The following is a 20,710-nucleotide window of genomic DNA, read 5'->3' as shown; positions in this document are numbered from 1 at the left end:
ATTACGATACGATAAAATAATGATATATTGTCCAGCTTTACATATTATACAAGTGAACCTAGGGAAATAATACTCAGCAAAATATATAGACAAGATATAGGAGATATGACCTTTTCATTTATTAGCCATTAACACCAGCTGGTGGATAAACTGATTTGACTTTGTTTTCTCCCATTTTCACAACAGCTCATAAGACCACTTCTAATGAACCAGAGTATTTGTGTAAGTGGATGGGCCTCCCCTATGCAGAGTGCACATGGGAGGACGGTGCCTTAATAAGTAAAAAGTTCCAGTCCTGCGTAGATAGCTTCAACAACAGGAACAGCTCGAAAACTGTCCCCTCCAAAGAATGTAAGGTGAGAGACCTCTTTATTCACTCTCCTTTTTCTTTTTTAGTCCTAGTACTTCTGGTCACATTACAGTATTGGGTTTTTGTAATAAATGGAAACTTGCCACTTGTTTTATTCAATATTTTTGCCTAGTATAAAATAGCTGTCTAAACTGTCTAAAGAAATGCTATAAAGCATTGGTATATATGTTACATAAGACTTTAAACCACAGTCATATATCTTATCTTTTCCGTTGCTTACAACTTTTAAAGGTGTTGAAACAGAGGCCTAGGTTTGTGGCACTGAAAAAGCAGCCTTCCTACATCGGGGGCGAGAATCTGGAGCTGAGAGACTATCAGTTAGATGGCGTGAACTGGCTAGCCCACTCATGGTGCAGGTAACTAACAGGAGAATTAAACTTTCTTCTCCATTTTTCTCTACATCAGAATTCTCACTGAATGTTTAAAACTAACACACATATTCAAAATGTGCCAGTAATACATTCAGAAAGGCAGCCATGCCTTCTTTTAAAATACTTTATAAAATTACACATTAAATTTACTTTCTCTCTATTTCCATAAAATTTATTTTTAAGCAATATGTTTAAATTATACACTGTGTTGATAGAAAATATGTATAGTGGCATTAAATACTGCTTAAAGTGCACTTTAGTGTATTTTATTTTTCCAATATCTGTAAGGTGTACACAATATGTGCATCAATACACAAAGTAGTACATTTATGATCTACTTCAAGTGTACTAAAAAATGTGTTTAAAAAAACACATACTTAAATCTACTTAAGTTTGCAGAAAAAAAACACTCAAAAGCACAATTTAATGCTTTAATGTTGTCATTAAATATAGCTTAATTACAACTGAAATATACTTTTCAGTATATTAAGTTGCTCCAAAATAGTACATTTAGTATGTATTTAAGTACATATTTTAATTGTACATTTTTAAAATATATACTTAAAACACTTTTCTTTTTACAAGGGATGCCTCAGGTAAACAAGTAAATACAAAGGCTGAGTTTCCTCAAATAATGCTACTATCCTAGCCCTGTACAGCTTTTTGTTTTCAGCTGGAAAGGTTTGTGCCAGTTTGTGAAGAGATAAACTAAAATAAAAGATACCAGTGATGCAATTAGGAAGGCAGTCAGTCTTTTGGTTAACAAACATAAGCTAAGGCTAAGTTATCTTAACATTTAATATTCTAGCCCTCTACATCTGTACTGTATGTTTCAGATGGAAATTTGACAGTCTCTGAAAAGAAAGCACGCTGAGTAAATTGATACGAAGTGTGACAAGCGATTCTGAATGCTTTAATTCATTGTTTTTATGTGATTTAAAACTTAAAAATGAGCTAAAACCAACTGTTTATTGCGTCTCAGTGCATGCTCTCTCCTACACACCCTGCCAGCCTTGTATATATCAGGGCTCTGATATGCTATTCTAATTACAGGCCTCCTAGAGTAAACGCTGCTGGCGTAAAATAAATTAATCATTGCTCAGTATAAAGTATTTGGCTTTTTTTAGTTTTAAACACTAAAGTCATCAATCAATCATTTATCAATCATTCTTAGCCACTTAATTAATGCACAACAATATACACCTTGTCTGCCCTTGGTGTGTTTATTGTGTAAGCCTATTTTCTAATATAAGTGTGTATTGTTTGTTGTCTAGGTGCAACAGTGTTATCTTGGCAGATGAGATGGGCCTGGGAAAGACCATCCAGACCATTTCTTTCCTCTCTTACCTGTTCCATCAGCACCAGCTCTACGGTCCCTTCCTATTGGTGGTTCCTCTCTCCACGCTGACATCCTGGCAGCGGGAGTTCTGCACCTGGGCCCCTGATATGAATGTTGTGGTGTATTTGGGGGATGTCTTAAGCAGAAAGACGGTACGCGGCACCCTGATCAACTGTAGCATGTTTGTGCTTTATTGTGCAAAGTTCTACAAGTTGAACTGATCATTTAATTGTATTTTATTTCCTCAGATTCGTGACTATGAGTGGATCCACCAGCAGTCTAAAAGAATCAAGTTTAATGCGCTTTTGACTACATATGAGATTTTATTAAAAGATAAGGTAAGATATACAAATGTTCTGTATTGTTTTTCAGTGTTTTTAGAATGAACTAATAACTCAACAAAATGAATATGAAAACCGAATTCGGAACAACTTTTAAAACCTGTTTTGTTTTTCCTGCCGCAGAGTGTTTTGGGAAACATAAACTGGGCCTTTCTTGGGGTGGATGAAGCTCACCGACTAAAGAATGACGACTCGCTGCTATATAAAACACTGATCGATTTTAGGTCCAATCATAGGCTGCTAATCACTGGGACCCCACTGCAGAACTCTCTCAAAGAGCTGTGGTCCCTTCTGCACTTTCTAATGCCTGACAAGTAAGTCTCTCTCTTGTACTACATCAGCCTTTATCTGATTTACTGGTATTAATAAGATACATCTGTGCATAGTTGCCATGTGGTGATGAATTGCATAATTGCTGCTTAAAAGAAATGTTACCAGAACAAAAATGAGAATTAGTGTTGGAGTATCTGTATAATAAATCAGTAGGGGTGGCGGAATTTTTTTATTTTTAGATGCATCTCGATTCAGACATGGCTGATTCTAAATCGATTTACAATTGCCAAAAAATTGATTCAGACCTGGTAACATGTAGCTACGCATTTTTCACAGTGGGTACGCGTTCTGACCTTCTAGTATGCTTGTGCGAGTCCATGTTCTAAAGTACGCATATCGTCATTTCATGCCAGATATGTTTGTGTGAGTGTGCTTGGGCTGCTCGCATTGTTTTTTTTTTTTGTTTTTTTTTTGTTTTTGTAAAATAATGGCCTGAAATGTGTTATGAGATTATCAAAAAAAAAATTAAAATATTCTAATATTAAGGGTTTTTTTCCCCCATTATCATTAAATTACTTTAATTGGGCACATGCACATACAAACCCTGCTTGATTAGTAAAAAAAATAATGCAATAAAAAGCTAGATTCATTTTCTCAGAGCCAGGGTTTATATTCAGGGTTCGTGCGATCATGAAAAACATGGAAAAATCAGTACATTTGAAAATAGTCATTTTCAGACCAGGATTAGTTTTGAAAAAATAAAAATACTCAGAAAGGTCATGGAAATTTGAGTTTCCATTTATCAACTTAGAAAAGCTATTTTGAGCTAACAAACACATCAGCTCAGAGTAAGTTAAGTAATATGTCACTACACAATGGAGCTCTTGGGATCTGACACACATTTTATTATTATTGAAGATTGTGTCAACATTGCTAAAAAAATGTTGTTTTTTTTATCATCATTTTAGTTATTATTTGGTTTTACTGTCCATGTCTGCACTGATGATTTAAAGATCGAATGGTCATGAAAATATGCCTTAAAAACATGGAAAAGTCATGGAAATATATTGGTTAAAAGTGTATGATCCCTGTATAATGGTTCAATAAATAGAATTTCCAAATCGTATCATTCTTACCTTGTTTCAGGTTTGAGTCCTGGGAGGATTTTGAGGACGAGCACGGTAAAGGAAGGGATAATGGCTACCAGAGTCTTCACAAAGTGCTGGAGCCCTTCCTGCTGCGGCGTGTCAAAAAAGATGTGGAGAAATCTCTGCCCGCCAAAGTGGAGCAGATCCTCAGAGTGGACATGTCCGCCCAGCAGAAGCAGTTCTACAAGTACGTTCTGCTCAACGTGTCTGATGAACTCCTCAAATGCGTTTATTTCCAAAAGACTTTACGTGAGTCTGTTTTATTATGAAGCCCCTAATTTTCTTTTGGCATTGAAGGTGGATTCTCACGAGGAATTATAAAGCCCTCTCCAAAGGCACACGAGGCAGTTCCTCTGGATTTCTGAACATTGTGATGGAGCTGAAGAAGTGTTGTAACCATGGTTTCCTCATCAAGCAGCCGGAGGACGGAGACGGCGAGACCCCTCTGGAGCGACTGCAGGTGGGATGGCTGAAAACATAACTAAACTCTCACTGCGTTTGTTTCTCAGGATTAACTGTTCAAAGTTCTAACTCTGTTTCATTGGTTCTTGTCTAGATTCTCGTCAGGGGCAGTGGGAAGTTGGTCCTCCTGGATAAGCTGCTGACTCGGCTGAAGGAACGGGGGAACAGGGTTCTGGTCTTTTCTCAGATGGTCCGAATGTTGGACATCTTGGCTGACTATCTGACCATTAAACGCTATCCTTTCCAGGTATGGACAAAAGCAACACAACAGACCGTGTTGTTGGCTTCTTATGTTTCAAAGGCATTTTCACAATACACAATGTTTATTGCAGTTCTGGATTTCTTTAAACAGTTTTGGCCCTTTCTATTTTTCGTTTCATCTAAAAGTCCCTCAAATGTTGCCTCAGTTAAATTGTTCATTTAGTTTTATAAAAAAAATTTTGTATGTTATAAGAAAAAGAAAGAAGCAGGCTCACCCTGTTAATATAATGAAGTGTTGTAATTTCTTTCAAAATAGGTAGTTCTGTGAATTAATTTAACTGTCTCGTTTGTTTATTTATTCATATGACAATTTTAATGTCTATGGCAAAATAAAAAATAAATAAATAAGGAAAATAAGCTTATTTTACATAAAGAAAGTGCCAGTGCTCCGCCAATGCAAGTGCTCAGGGGGCAACAAAAAATGAGGCTTGTGAAGAATAATTATAAAAATAGTAATCATAATATTTGACATATGACATATCTGAAATAAACATATGTACAATATATTAAGGAAAAGCAGCATCTATTGTTCAGCACCTCCAGGCTCAATGTGCTACTTAGAAGAATCTAAACTGTAAAGCGTATTCTGATTTAGTTAGTTAGTTATGTAGTTTTTTTACAAAATAACTTTTTTGCATGTGTTCCTGTATAGCTTTAATGCCTTTAGTATTACATTTACATTACAAAATCATAAAAAGAAAAAACACATTGAATGAGAAGAACGGTGTCCAAACTTTTTACCGGTAATGTAAATAAATTCAGCCATGCAATTCAGATCATTAATTATATTCAGCATCTCTTTTACATATATTACAGCTCAAAATTATTAGCAATATTTTTCTGTGACTTTCTTTTGTTTGTTTTTTATATGGTGGAAATCAGCACTGAGCAAATTAAGCACAGAGATTTTCTGATTATTAGAAAGAAACATAAAGGAATAGTTAAATATTTATATTAAACAGCCTAGTCTGATTAGATTGACATGTATCACGATTAGATATCCCTTATAATGATATAGGTGATCACAGTCAAAATGCATCAGTAGTGACAGTTCCTTACAAACAGTGTTCAAGTACTTTTTTCAATGTTTTTTTATAATAAAAAAAATCTACATTTAATCCATTTAAACTGGACTGATTATGCTCTCTGTAATTAAAGTTACAGTTGGGCAGAGTTCCTTAGGGATGATGTCCTTGATATGCTGAACAAAAATATTGGTGAGCGATATGATAAAAAAATGTATCACTATACAATTTAAAATATTATCCTCACTTTGCCCACCTCTGCTTACCCTAGCTCTTGTTTATACAGAGTTTCTGCAGAGTGGCATAGCTAATTTATTGCTGTTTGTTCAGCCAGCTGTATCTGCAGCTCTGTGAGCATTAGTTTTGTTTATTGTGACTGTGGGGTAAGGTCAGTATGGTGGTGGGACTGTTTGGAGCAGGGCTCTTGTTGACTCGGGTGTTAGAGTTGCAGTGGTATCTTGGCTCGAGCAGCTTGTGTCCCACGTCTATTTTTATCTAGCGGTTATTTTTCGATGTGTTCCGACTGGCTTGAGCTTCGGGACAACATGCCTCTTAATGCTGCATTAGGAGAAAATGACCAGCTACTGTCTGCATGTCTGAGCGTTTTATTTGCATAGCAAGGAGAACATGCAAGTAACATTTAGGATGCCTTTACTCAGAACCAGGACTTAGCTTTTACTTCTTTATATCTTTTTTCTGTTCCTTTCTTTTCTTAGCGCTTGGACGGTTCCATCAAAGGAGAGATCAGGAAACAAGCACTCGACCACTTTAATGCTGAGGGCTCTGAGGTACGTTCCAAAGCATGCTAGGTGTGGGTTTGCATGCAGTTTTGAGTAACTTGAGACACTACATAACTTAAGGCAGCATGAGGTTTGTCATGCTTGCGTCAGGGAATCATTGCTTTGGCACATTCTTAGCTTTGCCCCATTCTTAGCTTTGCACTTTAGACCTGAAAAGCAGTAATTATAAAGATATGGCATACATATATTTATATATATAGTATAAGATATGAATAAGAAATACATTTTACCAATATTCTTTATATACATACGTACATACAATTACATTACAAAGTCATAATCTTCTAATTATTCATCCCTGCTTAGCTTTTATTTTGGATGCAGCTTGGTAGCCTTGCATTATTTGAATTGTTTCATTCATCCGCTCCTCTGTTCTTCACTTCTTCTACCATTCCAGGACTTCTGTTTCCTCCTGTCCACTCGTGCCGGAGGCCTGGGCATCAATCTAGCCTCAGCCGACACCGTGGTCATCTTCGACTCAGACTGGAACCCTCAGAATGATCTGCAGGCCCAGGCCAGAGCCCACAGGATAGGCCAAAAGAAACAAGTAAGAAAAGTGGATTTGATTATATTTTCTCTTTCATATAGAGCACCTTTTGACTGCATGTTTTGGGCTCACATTAACAGCTGCCAAATGCAAATATCACACCTGAAATCAGCTCCAGACCTTTTAATTGCCAAATCTATGATGAATTGACAAGGGAACAGTCCATGAAACCTAAAAATTGCTTTTTAGATAATTTGTCCAATTACTTTTGAGTGCTCTGAAATGAGGAGACTTTGTAGAAAAATGGTTGTAGTTCCTAAACATTCCTAATTGTTCAGCCCCTTAAAATAATCACAAAAGTCTACAATTCCATTGCATCGGATTTGCTTCAATTCAAATGCAGTGTCGTGGCATGCAGAGCCCAAACATGAAGACAAACGTCACCGTCCAAATATTTTTTTTATATGCCTAACTGCATATATTTCACATGTTTTGCTTCAATAATTAGAGTGACGTGTGTTTCATTTTCCTATTAGGTGAATATTTATCGTCTGGTCACCAAAGGGACTGTAGAGGAAGAAATTATTGAAAGGGCAAAGAAGAAGATGGTTCTAGACCATCTGGTCATTCAGAGAATGGACACCACTGGACGAACAGTACTGGATAACGGTTCAGGCAATTCAAAGTAAGTGTTTCTTAGGAGCTATAGAGTTATAGAAAATACATCCATTACTGTTATTGTGACTGCTTCATGGTGTAGTCACTAACTGCATTCAAACCTCTGTTTCCAGCTCAAACCCTTTTAACAAAGAAGAACTGACCGCCATCTTAAAGTTTGGAGCAGAAGAGCTGTTTAAAGAGCCTGAAGGGGAAGAATCAGAGCCTCAGGTATTCTTTTCTCTTTTAGGGAGCAGGTCTAATTGCTGTGTTTGGTCTTTATTAATGACACTATTGATAAAATATGTGCATTAATTTGTTTTAATAAGTTTTGTTTCATTTTGATTTAAAGGAAATGGACATTGATGAGATTTTGCGGCTGGCTGAGACCAGGGAGAGTGATCAAGGTTCCAGTGCAACAGACGAGCTCCTGTCCCAGTTTAAGGTAGATTAACACAAAATGTGTTGCACAAAGTGTTAATTACATCACTGCAGGAAATACTTGATGATAAAGGATTTTCATCACATTTCATCAGAGATTACAGTGAAATGAATCCTATACATAAGCAATATTCAGATTTTTTTAATTTCAGACTATAAACGTGATATAAATTTTACTAAATTTTACTAAATTTTATATGTGTATAATTTAGACAAACATGTATATTATAATATTGTACACTTCTCCGCCAGAAAAATCAGTGATGAATATTACAATGCTGATGCCTAACAAAAATCACCACCCCAGGACAGTTATATGATTGTTATATGATCATATTCTCACACTCTGTTTAAAGCACCAAACATGAGGTCTGTTTTAAATCACCATTTTGCAAAAATTGGTATTTGTACCCTATAGTTAGGAAGTGTAATTTGTGCCTATAAAACATATATTACACATGCCTTTCTGGACAAGCTGAGATATGCAGACCCATCACTGAAAGTAAAAAAAAATAAACATGTAGGAACAAATAGGAAGTCATGGAATTGTGCAAGTAGGTTTATTAAACCCAAACAGTGTAAACTTTTGGTGAAAAAAATCTGAGCACTGGTTACGAATCTACAGTAAATCATTTAAATAGGGAGACCTGTCATTTAGACTAATTTATACACAGATCCTAATTCAATTTAATTTAAATGAGGTGTGTGTATGTATGTGTGTGTGTGTGTTCTGACAGGTGGCCAATTTCACTATGGATGAGAACACACCAGAGCTTGAGGGGAAAACTGTAAGGGACTGGGACGACATCATTCCAGAGGATCAGCGGCGACGGGTGGAGGAAGAGGAGAAGCAGAAGGAGATGGAGGACATCTACATGCTGCCCAGGAGCAGGAGCTCCAATAAAAAAGTAAGAAGAAAAGTACTTCTGGAAGTTTTCTTACTATGGGGTCTGCTCTCTACTGTTTTAATCAAGAATATTACACCTCTGACCATCTGTAGTCCTGCATTATGCACCACATTGTGCAACAAATTTCATTAACTTATCCTGCCAGACTCATAGCATAATAGCATAATAGCTATCATAGCACATGATACACCCATACGCTTATTGCACAAATACATTTTTAATCATGCATTATTTTCTGAGGGTCTTTAGGTTTATGATATGGCTGTAAAATAATAATGAAAAACACTGGTGCTTCCTGCATATAGCATAAAATATTAGTGGAAGGAAGTAATTATGGACAATTTCTATTGGTCCGTACATCATGAAACGTATTTACAGTATAAAAACAAACTGCCACATTATGAGATCTTGAGAGCTTGCGTTTTGCTTTGCAGCTGCAGGCCAACGACAGCGACAGTGACGTGGGGTCTAAGCTCAAACTCAAGAATCGCTCCTCAGGCTCAGACAGTGAAACTGACGACAGCGACGATGACAAGAAGCCGAAGCGGAGAGGACGACCACGTGCACGCAAGAACAACGTGGAGGGATTCACCGACGCAGAAATCCGCAGGTAAATCACTCAGCCATGTCCGAAAACAGCTGCTGATTTTAGAGATGATTCTAACATTTGTTTAAAACCTTTTTTGTTTCCTTTAATATTTTTCAGGTTCATAAAGGCCTATAAGAAATTTGGAGCCCCACTTGAGAGGTATGGCTGTATTAATTATTCACTAGATAAACTATAGTTAAATAATGTATTGATTCGAAATTAATATTTAATATCTCAAATTCTGAATTGTTCGACTATCCAATCATCTTGTATATCTTTTACATTTAGCTTGATGATGTTTTAAGCATTTTCTAACTGACAATGAAGACTCCAATATAGGGGTGATTTTTGAATGTCGTGAATGATAATTTACCCTGAAATATTTCGCCATATCACCCACCCCTGTTTATCACACTTTTATCTACTTTTTTCTGTTTAGCAAAAGAAAAAAGTCACACTGTTCTCATTTCCCATTATATATCTACTAGACAGATTATATCTGTTCAGCATCATTTATTTCACTTTAATCCTGGATATATGGAGATATTTGGAGTGTATTATTAGTATTATGACATTCTGGATCATTGACTTCTGTTACAAATCTGGAAAAAATATTATTATTATTATTATTTTTTATATCTCAGTTAGGGGTGTTCCATATCATATCGTATGCAATAATACAATTAAATTTTCATTTTGTTGCAGTAGTGTATTCTTAAAATATATATATTTTTTTATTATTCAGTGTTTTGTCATATCGCCAAGAGTATCGCTATGGCGAAAAATACTATGAAAAATCGTAATATTATTTTATGGCAATATTGCCCACCCCTACTCCAATATTTTTTTTCCTTCAAAATTTAAAACCAAAGCAGCGAAAATTATAACAAAATTACATCAGTTTTCCCAAAATGTTTTGTAAAATGTAAGAGGCTGATTATATATACACAGTCAAAAGTCTAAGAACAAACTTTTATTACAGAAACGATATATGGCGACATTCAAGATGGCGTCCGTTTTATAGCCTAAAAAAGATAGGCCCCCCTCACCCATTGCTTTCTGGCAATTCAGATATTTAATTTTTCCTTTCGCTTTGTATTCTTTTCTGAAATTAAAGAGTGTCTTGCAACTTTTGACTCACCCTTTATTTTGTGTTACTTTGTTTAAATTTGCAACTTTCTTATTTTAAAACAGTCTGTGTGTATTTGTGACTTTTATCAAAGATAGAAATGTATGATTGCATTTGATTGTATTTTATACCATGTCATGAAGCCATGGAGTCTTGTAATCATGCACATTGGTTGTCCATTATCTTCAGGTTGGAGGCTATTGCACGAGACTCTGAGCTGGTGGACAAATCCATAGCAGACCTAAAGAGACTGGGAGAGCTGGTCCACAACACCTGTGTAACTGCAATACAGGAACATGAGGAACAAATGAAGGAGAATCCCACTGAAGGTGTGTGTGGATGTGTGTGGAAGGTGTGATGCACCAGACCTGATGATGATGATGATCAATAATGTTAATATTAGTTTTATAACAATAATTATTTACTTTGTCTTGTTCATTGCTCTCACTCTTCAGCTAAGGGTCCAGGGAAAAGAAGAGGCATCAACATTAAGATCTCTGGCGTTCAGGTTAATGCCAAGTCAATCATTCAGCACGAAGAAGAGTTTGAACCTCTTCACAAAGCCGTACCTCCAAATCCGGCCGAGAGGAACAAGTATGTAGGAAAAACTATTTAACCATTTAAAAACCATTTAAACTTACCTGAATTAGCCATATACTGCTGCAAAACACCCAATTTTTACCATATTTACCTAATATTGAGTTCACAATGTGGAGTCTGTTCAATCCCATCTATGGCTCAAACCTGTTGTGGTGACCTCTGAGATCAATCCAGCTGTCCCATTTTGGTTAATAGAACATTTACTGAAAGTTAAAGTAAACATTCTTTGAATGTTCATTCTGCCAAGTTTTCTGGATGTTTTGAAAGCTTTTAAGAAGCATTTTTATCAGTGGTGTCAATCGATAAAAAAAAAAAAGAATTAGATTAATCACAAAAATGTTCTGTGACTAACGACAGTTAATCACACTTGTTCTTCTTAAGACAAGTTTTTATATAGTATATGAAAGAAATGCAATTATAAAATGCGATTATACTTATATTAGTGGTGTCAATTAAAATACTAGTATCTAAATGTATATAGTATGTTTGAAGGGGTTATGTGACAAACTTTTTAATAACGTTGTCATGCAAGCCATTATTATGTTCTGTTTTCCAGCTAACCTAATGGATCCTTTTCAAAAGTTGCCAAACATTCTTATAATCTCTATAATCTCTTCAATAAAATCTCTATAAATTCTAGCCAATTTGAATCTTAACATAGACTCTCCGATCCATATTCTTATGCAATTTGCTGCTTCCAATGCATCAGATCTTGACAGATACCACTGTAAATGAAGCTTCAGTATGTATCACTTTACTTGTAGTGGTTATTATGCTATGGCTGTTTAGTGTATGCAGTGTTATGGCATTGTAGCAATTTGCATTGATCATACAACAATTAATTGTGTGTCTCTCTGTAGGTTTCAGCTGACCTGTCGTCTGAAAGTCCCTCATTTTGATGTGGACTGGGACATCCACGATGATACACAGCTGTTGCTGGGCATCTATGAGCATGGATATGGGAACTGGGACTTGCTCAAGACTGATGCTGATCTTAAGCTGTCTGAAAAGGTGCTTTTCAGCCTCTTTCTAATTCAATAGAAGAATAAATTTGCTTAATTCCTATCTATGGGCTAATACTGTCTTTTTTCCACTTGTAGATTCTTTTAGATGACCCTAACAAGAAGCCACAGGCAAAACAGCTGCAGATGAGAGCGGACTACCTGTTAAAGATGCTGAAGAAGGATCTGGAGAATAAGGATTCTTCCAAAGCTGGAGAGGAGGTGTGTGTCCATTGTCTAGCTACTGAGGGCCAGGGTCAAAGCGACTGCATATCATTATCCGATTACTGCAGTAATTTGCAGTAGTTTTTTAGTAATCCAATCAGTTATATCAAATTGAGTGATTAGATAATGGGTAATCGGATTTTAGACTATGTATTGGCAAAAAAAAAAGGTAAAATCCAGCTTTCTTTATTAGATTTCTTATTTGGATTTCTAGATCTTACTCATATCTTAAGAAAAAAACAGGAAAGTGCTGTTTATATGACTATGTAAATAATTAGATAACTGACAAAATCTGATTATAATCAGCATGCAGACCCACTTATTCTTCAACATACTTTTTCATATTGTATTGTTTATCATTTTTCTTTTACATTTTAAGATTATTTTTTACTTTTATTGCCCAGAACTCATTCCAGCCTAAACTAAAAGTGTTTTATTTTTTTAACCAAAAAGTTCTAACAATAACAAGTGTTGTTCTTACTGCTAGACCAAAGTCAGGAAGAGGAAACCCAGAGTAAAGAAGGAGAACAAGGCCCCGAAAGACGAGCTAGCCAATGAAATGGCCTCTCCCCGTCTCTCCGACATCCCCTCTGAAGAAGGTGAAGTGAAGGTACGTTCCCTTACACAGAGTCTCAAATTGCACTCAAAACACAAACCCAAACAAAAACAGTCTGCTTGTTTTCAGAGCAATTGACGTTAAATTTGATGCTAAACTTGCGTCAACTCTCTCAACCAGTCTGTTCGCATTTTGTCGTGGGAATTTTTCCATTTGTTTGTGTGTTTCTTCCAGGATGAGGGAGCTGAAAAATCCCCCACTAAGAAGAAACAGAAGAAGAAGGACAACAAAGAGAACAAAGAGAAGCAAGGAGCTCAGAAGAAAGACAAGGAGGGTGACAAGGACAAAAAGCGTGCCAAACCTAAGAAAGAGAAGGTAGTTGTGTCTTGCAGGTGTACGGTGTCAATTTTAGAATGTCTGTTAACTCTTGTTAAGTCTTTAAAGGATCAGGTTTCATAGGTTTTCTGTTTGTAACAATCATGTTGTGTAGATGTGTGTGGTTCTCTCGGTGATGATTGTTTGGGTTTTTTTTTTTTCCAGGCCAAACCAGCAGCCAAAGGGAAAAAGGCCCAGGGCCCAGTGCATATTACAGCGGGCAGTGAGCCCATCCCGATTAGTGAAGAGGATGATGAGCTGGACCAGGAAACCTTCAGCATTGTGAGTATTTAATTATGTGAAAACCTGCCACTTTTTGACAAAATTGACATGTTTAAAACCCATTACAGCTCAGACCCATTTCTGAATATTGATGCCAAATTCAAAACTGAATCAATCAACTGAGAAATTCATTTTGTTTGTTATTGTGGGCATGTGACTTTATGATTTGATATTTTGGAACTTTAATTTGATATTTTAAAAATTATGATGATAATTGTTAAAATACAATACTGATAATAATTGTTAAAATATAATAATAATTGTTAAAATATAATACTTGTCATTTCGTTGCATGTATCAGCCGTAACCTGCATGTATTTGTGTGATTTCAGTGTAAGGAGAGGATGAGGCCGGTGAAGAAGGCTCTGAAGCAGCTGGATAAGCCAGATGAAGGCCTTTCAGTGCAGGAACAGCTGCAGCACACCCGAGCCTGCCTGCTCAAGATCGGAGACCGCATCACTGAGTGCCTTAAATCCTACAGTGACCCAGAGCATGTCAAGACGTGGCGCAGGTCTGACATACACAAAATTCACTGTAAAGATTTTGCTCAGTTTTTTTATTGTTTAATTAATGGACACATTTATCTTAGGGTGTGATATCAGCCTGTTCATTAATCTATGATCATTCATTTCTAAGAGGCAGATTTCATCATTTAAACACACCATCTCTTTACACATTAGGAAATATTTTTTGTAATTTTATTGTTTGGTTGTAGGGCTTAAACTATTGACTATTTAAGTAATCAACAAATCTGTTGATTATTTTTAAGATTAGTCAATTAATTGTGATTTCTTTTTTATCATGCTCCAATTTGTGTTTCCTGTTGGCTCCCGATCCAATGCATGTTTTACTGCATCTTGACAGCTAAACTTTTAGGGCCCTAGTCAGATTTTGCAGCACATTGTAACCAAAGCATATTATAGGAGACATTCACACATGCAGGATATTATTTTCAGGAAATACTATTTAAATATCTTAAGTTAAGATGTAAATATTAACTTTTTACATTTTACTTTATATTTAATTATGTTTTAATGCAAAATGCAATTAGTCTGTTCTATTGATAGGAAGTTTTATGTAATAATTTTACTGAGAGAAAATTGTTTAAGTACTCCTTTTTTTATGTAATTTTCCAGGAAGTCAGTTTTTGTTATTTGTATATTATTTGTTTATTTATTAGGAAAATATTCAGTAATTTCCTCTGTAACACCAAACTGGGTTTGATTGATAGTGGCAGGTAAAAATTTAAAAGCTGCTTTATTTTTTATTTTTTTGTATTTATCATGGCTACCAAAAATCTTTAATTGTGGCAAACAGATCTTGGGCAAGGTTCGCTTTTAATGGGTGGGTTTTAGACAGAATTGGAGCAGGAATATTTGCTGGACCTGGCAACCCTGGATGCAGCTCACAATAACTCGCTGTCTACTTTCTTGCTATCACTCTGAAGACAACAGAAGGCACTAATGTGGCATTTAAACTCTGAGAATATGTTTAAATGTGTAATGAGCTGATATAGTACAGTTTTTGTCTTATCCCTTATCTGGTGTTTTTACATTTTTGGAGACACAGAGGACACAAGGGCGTGGTGCCCCATCGCACATTAATAAAAACACATCAACAGTGGAATACTGTCAACACATTTTTTATCGTCGATGTTGTTGATTATTGACTATTGACTAATAGTTGTAGCCCTGTTTGGCTCTAAGTTGAATGTTTTAAGAACATTAAGAACTGTTTCTTAATGTCCTTTTTGTATTAAAATATGATGCTTTTCTCCTTTTCTTCTAGAAATCTCTGGATCTTTGTGTCCAAATTCACTGAGTTTGGAGCCAGAAAGCTGCACAAGCTGTATAAAATGGCCCAGAAGAAGCGATCCCAGGAGGAGGAGGTGAGCTTAGCTTTAACCCATCCAGAGAGTTCACACTTTTCACTGAAATCTGCTCTCTCTCACTCATGCACACTCTGCTCGATGCTTTCAGAAAGAGCATAAGAAAAAAGATGACCCTCCCAGGAAAAAGCCTTTCCGGCCTGAACCGTCTGGATCCAGTCGAGACTCCACCGGGACCCAGCCTTCATCCAAGTCCCACCCACCTACCGGACCCTCGTCTCACTCCCACCATCGCGAGTCCTACAACCAGTCCAATAAGAGACACTTCCCCAACGATGGTGAGAGGAAGAGCTTCATCAGTAAAGATTTCCTAGATGTCCTAGAATACCTCTGTACTGTTTTTCTGGCTGTACTTGACCAGTACTTGCCTTAGCTGCAGCTGTGTCCTTTCATAGCAGCTATTTTGAGGAACAAAATACAGTAAATGTACAGGGGAGAAAAATGTGTGAACATGGATTTTGTGCCTTATTTTATTGAATTTTGTGATTTTTTTTTTTTTAACTGGCCTGGATCTGGGTCTGCAGTGTGAAAGCACTTTTCTAGATAGTTCTAGATGTACTAATTACAGGAAATTGAGTCAGTCTATAAACCAGGGGTCACCAACCTTTTTGAACCTGAGAGCTACTTCTTGGGTACCAATTAATGCGAAGGGCTACCAGTTTGATACACACTCGTGAAATTACAAATTTTCTCAATTTACCTTTAATTATATGTTATTATTAATAATTAATGACATTCATCTATGTGAAGACACAGATATCAATAGGCAACACTATTATTATAAATCTCTGCAAGTGTTTACATTTTATATTATATTTTAATATAATATTACATATTATATTACATTATATTGTATAATAATATATAAACTATAGGCTATATAATCTCTAAGCTAATATTAATGTAATATAATCTAAAATTACATCAATGCAACTGTGATTTAAAAAAAAAAGAATAGCAACAAAAATGCTATTTTTAGACCAGGCCTGCGGGCTACTCATAAGGTCCTTGCGGGCTACCTGGTGCCCGCGGGCACCATGTTGGTGACCCCTGCTATAAACAAACCAGAGGATAAAAAAATTTGTTGTTGCACCGAAATGCGAAATTATTTTTTTACTGTAACAGTAGATTAAGCCTTATTTATTTACAAACAGAAATAAAAAGGAATCTGAGGATAATCTTTTACACATATTCTGCTACATGGTGCACTTTGTACATAAATGGGGAGTCAAATTCTGACAGCAGGCTAGAATTCTTCACAACACCTTGCAAAGCAACCCACCCACTCCTTTCCTGATGCCAGATTTGCACACAGTAGCAAGCGATGACTAGTCTTACTCTGTAGTTGATCAGTAAATATATATATATATATATATATCTCAGACTCAGTTACTACAGAAAATATAATCCTTAATGTTCCTTTAAATACTAGCACTTTCTTAATATAATTGTTTTAATTGCTTTTGAATTTGTTTAATTTTGGTGAATGTTTTATGTTTTCCACAGATCGGGGGGAGTGGCAGAGAGACCGTAAATACAACTACCCGGGAAACAGCAACCAGTCCTGGCAGGGCGACCGGCATCACCAGTATGATAGATACAAGGACCATCATTATGGAGACCGCCGGCCACATGGGGACTCGTACCGCAATCCTGGAGGCTACCGGAACAGCGGCTCGCCGCGAAAACGGCCCTACGACCAGTATGGTGACCGAGACCATCGGGGTCATCGTGACTATTATGACAGGTGAATAATAGAGTATTATCTACTGGAAATGTGTTAGATTGTGCCCCACATTCCCCTATCAGGGACGTTACCCGTAACTGTCATGCGTGATAAGTGAGATGTTGTGATAGTGGGTGCCAGATGGATGTGTAAATACATCATAGGAGACATTACCACCCAATGGACTTTCCACCGTGGGTGGTAATGATAGTGACTGGTAGGGGTGGGGGAAATATCAATTTGCACGTCAACGATTCTGAATCGATTCACAAATGGCAAAAATTTATTCTGATCAACCAGCATGTTAGCATTTTGCGTAACGGACACAAATTTTAACATTTTAGTATGTTTGTACAATTTCATGTTTTTAAGTACGCGTTTTGTTTGATATCGCATTTTGCCATGTCGTCCCAAGTTTGTCTGTGTGCTTGTGTTAGTGGTGCTTGCGTTGTAGCGCTGTTCATGTTTAGCGTGAATGCTAATCCAGCAAGCTGAGGTAGCCATGCAGCCATCCACAGTTTTCACCTACACTTCATTTTCCTCCAAAACAAAACTAGCGATTCTGGCAAATATAGAGATATACTGGACATGGTCTGACTTTATTTGATTTATTTTCTCTCCAGACATTCAGACCCTAAGAGGAGGCGCTCCGATGAGTACCGATCACCAAACTACCACCAGGGTGGTGGAGGAGGTGGAGGAGGAGGAGGAGGAGGAGGAGGAGGAGGAGGTGGAGGAGGAGGAGGAAGCTACTCTCAGGACTTCAGGAGGATGCCTGATCACAGGGGCGTCCCAGGGAACCACGGCCAGGCGGGGCCTGACCATTATCGGCCGTTTCATTCAGACAAGCCCCCTCCTCTCATAGACCCTCGCTCCCCACAGTCCCAGAAATCCCCCCTAGAGTCCCTGTCGCCCCTTGAGAGGACCGCCGAGCAGAAACCTGCGGCCGAAGGCAACTGGAACAACAGGAAGACATGATTCCAGGCTTGAGTCCACTCTCTCTCTGAGTGGGGAGGATGATGCTTGGTGGACACTGCAGGGAGGAGACCTTCTGGCCCTTGTTGTTGTTGTTGTAGTAGGCACGACTCGGCCATCTTGACCAGATACTACCACCACCACCACTACCACCGCCCTTCTGTCCACCAACAGCTGTGTGTGAAGCTAAATGAAGATCCAACATCTGGAGCTCAGCCAGTGTGTCCTGTGCTCTCTTCTGGATGCTAATGACAATAATGCCCAGGTGGACAGAGAAAGATCTAAAACGGAAACGGAACGGTGAAGCCCAGTTAGTCCTATGGACTATTATTATGTGAACAAACTGAACTGAATAAAGCCTTTGAATTATGTGACAGAGTTAGAAGCTGGAAAGTGCCTCATGCATTCTTTTCTTTCTTTTTTTCCTTTTATTTACTTTATTTGGGAAAGTTAATAACATTAATAGATTTAGGAATTCTTCCAAAGCAGATGTTCTTTTGATGTTTGTTTCTTTTTCATTTTATTATTTAATTTTATTTGTTGGTTTGTTTTGTGCAGAATGAAAACAAAAAGTTTTGAGCGTAGCGTGAATAATTGACTGGGGAAACACAAGCAGAGCCTCTCAGCGCTGGAGTCCTGGGTTCAAGTCTCTGTCTGGGTGGAGTTTCCATGTTCTCCCCGTGTCTGTGTGGGTTTCCTCCAGGGACTCTGGAATCCACAGTCCAAATTAGGATATTCTGATATATTCTAAAATTGACCAGAAGAATTGGATGCTCTAAAATTGACCTGGTTTTGTGTGTGTGTAAGAGTGCACCTTTAGATTTCAGGTCATCATCGTCATCATAATCATCATCTTCCTTCTTTCTGTAGTCATTTTGATCATGTTTTGGGTTAATCGTAATCATTGATGGGGTTGATCCTGGGCAGAATCTGTATCTTGTGTATGTGTACATGTACATGTATGCTTGTAACTGGTCTCATGAAATTATTAATTAATTAATTGATTGATTGATTGATTGTATGGTCAAGACATTTGAATTAGCAGTGGACAGCACAGCACAGAATTAGCCCACTGCAGCCCACAACATAGCCCCCATCTATGTGTGAGCTTAAAAGACTGGATACAAACTAAATTCAGTGTCACTTCTTCACAGAGAACACTAGCTAAAAATACAAAGGTAAAAAAGCTCTAAAGCTACTTTTACTCTTCTTTTCAGCCTTTCAGCTGAAATTTCTCTCTTTTCTTTTCCTCTTTTCTGTCCTGTCAGTAAGAATATGCTATCACAATGCTAACAATCAGGAAAGGCAGATCTTGGTATTGCACTAAAAGTAAGTATTGGACTCTACACATCTCTACACAACTGTCCACTGTTCCGTTTAGAGTAAAACAATGAACATTGTTCTTTAATTATTTTTTCTTTTTTTTCCTCCTTTCGTGTGAGTGTGTTGAAAAGTTGTTTGATATGTTTGACCTTTAAATGGAAACGCTGGCGCTGCGTGCGTCGGAAAAAACAGAAGGGAGCGGGAACGTACGTCAAGCTATTTTTAGTCCTCCAGTTCCAGTTAAAGTGCCAAAACAACACAAGACTGGACTGGAGAGCTGGCAAATAATATTGCTCAGTTTTTCGTTTTCTATTTCCTTTTTTTTTGTTTCCCTCCATCTGTGCCTTATTCTTGTCTAAGGAAACTCTGGTGGCGTTTTTTTCTTGGTGGTCTTTAAGGACAGAGACTGTGCAGTATTAGGCTGTGGTGATGTGATGGACATCAAGGCGCGAGAAGTTGCTGATGGGCAGGGAACAATATACGGACTGTGCTGAGAGGCTGAGAGGGAGGAGTGTTTTTTTGTATCTTCTTCTGAAGAACTAAAGAGTGTTATGAGTGTTACAAGGAGTCCAGACCTCACCTCTCTCCCTCCTGCTGCAGCTCCAGCCTGCACACTTCATGGACCTGTGTTATTTCAGATAAGCCAATGAAAGTAATTTATATTTGTGAAAAAAAGAAGCCACTGTTCATGTGAACTATGCTGTACATACTGTTTATAGACCTATATGTATTAAACTTTCCTACGTCATGCAATGCTTGTCCTCGCTGTTTTTTTATATTTTTAATGTTAAGATTGGTATCGGTCTTTTGTGTTGTTTAAACCCCCAACCACTAGATAGCAGTGTTGCACTCTGTTGTTGGAGAGAACTGTTCTATTTGAATATAAGTGTTTTAATTCTAAAATTTAAACCAACGTTGCTTACAAGTATTGCAATATGAATACGTTTCTCTGATTTTGCTTTTTATAGGTATATGTTTAAGTAAAATGCTATTTTCTATAAACTACTGACAACATTCCTCGTGAATTCTAAATAAAAATATCATTTAGAGCATTTATTTGCAGAAAATAAGAAATGGCTGAAATAACAAAAAAGACGCAGTGCCTTCAGATCTCAAATAATGCAAAGAAAACAAGTTCATATTGTGGCGGCTCTGGGT

At 37.1% G+C, this 20,710-nt stretch overlaps 1 protein-coding gene across 3 annotated transcripts in view; it reads left to right on the top strand.

The window, feature by feature from the left end:
* Positions 1–20,305, top strand: part of chd2 (chromodomain helicase DNA binding protein 2) — a 47,407-nt gene extending 27,102 nt beyond the window's left edge. For all 3 annotated transcript variants that reach the window (XM_049483579.1, XM_049483580.1, XM_007254467.4), the window contains 28 exons: positions 187–356; positions 602–726; positions 2,016–2,232; positions 2,329–2,418; positions 2,545–2,735; positions 3,841–4,029; positions 4,140–4,302; positions 4,399–4,551; positions 6,307–6,378; positions 6,788–6,937; positions 7,414–7,562; positions 7,669–7,765; positions 7,887–7,979; positions 8,713–8,883; positions 9,318–9,493; positions 9,590–9,631; positions 10,791–10,930; positions 11,057–11,195; positions 12,062–12,212; positions 12,302–12,424; positions 12,915–13,037; positions 13,218–13,358; positions 13,524–13,640; positions 13,973–14,151; positions 15,429–15,528; positions 15,620–15,806; positions 17,035–17,275; positions 17,878–20,305. In XM_049483579.1, coding sequence (XP_049339536.1) covers positions 187–356; positions 602–726; positions 2,016–2,232; positions 2,329–2,418; positions 2,545–2,735; positions 3,841–4,029; positions 4,140–4,302; positions 4,399–4,551; positions 6,307–6,378; positions 6,788–6,937; positions 7,414–7,562; positions 7,669–7,765; positions 7,887–7,979; positions 8,713–8,883; positions 9,318–9,493; positions 9,590–9,631; positions 10,791–10,930; positions 11,057–11,195; positions 12,062–12,212; positions 12,302–12,424; positions 12,915–13,037; positions 13,218–13,358; positions 13,524–13,640; positions 13,973–14,151; positions 15,429–15,528; positions 15,620–15,806; positions 17,035–17,275; positions 17,878–18,232 — 4,244 coding nt within the window. In that variant the 3' untranslated portion in view covers positions 18,233–20,305. The remainder of the gene's footprint in view (positions 1–186; positions 357–601; positions 727–2,015; positions 2,233–2,328; positions 2,419–2,544; positions 2,736–3,840; positions 4,030–4,139; positions 4,303–4,398; positions 4,552–6,306; positions 6,379–6,787; positions 6,938–7,413; positions 7,563–7,668; positions 7,766–7,886; positions 7,980–8,712; positions 8,884–9,317; positions 9,494–9,589; positions 9,632–10,790; positions 10,931–11,056; positions 11,196–12,061; positions 12,213–12,301; positions 12,425–12,914; positions 13,038–13,217; positions 13,359–13,523; positions 13,641–13,972; positions 14,152–15,428; positions 15,529–15,619; positions 15,807–17,034; positions 17,276–17,877) is intronic.
* Positions 20,306–20,710: the final 405 nt, after the last annotated feature.

Source organism: Astyanax mexicanus, chromosome 9, assembly GCF_023375975.1.
Source record: "Astyanax mexicanus isolate ESR-SI-001 chromosome 9, AstMex3_surface, whole genome shotgun sequence".
NCBI classification, from domain to species: domain Eukaryota; kingdom Metazoa; phylum Chordata; class Actinopteri; order Characiformes; family Acestrorhamphidae; genus Astyanax; species Astyanax mexicanus.
Note: the sequence above shows the minus strand (reverse complement) of the source record. Positions and strands in the feature narration are given on the sequence as shown.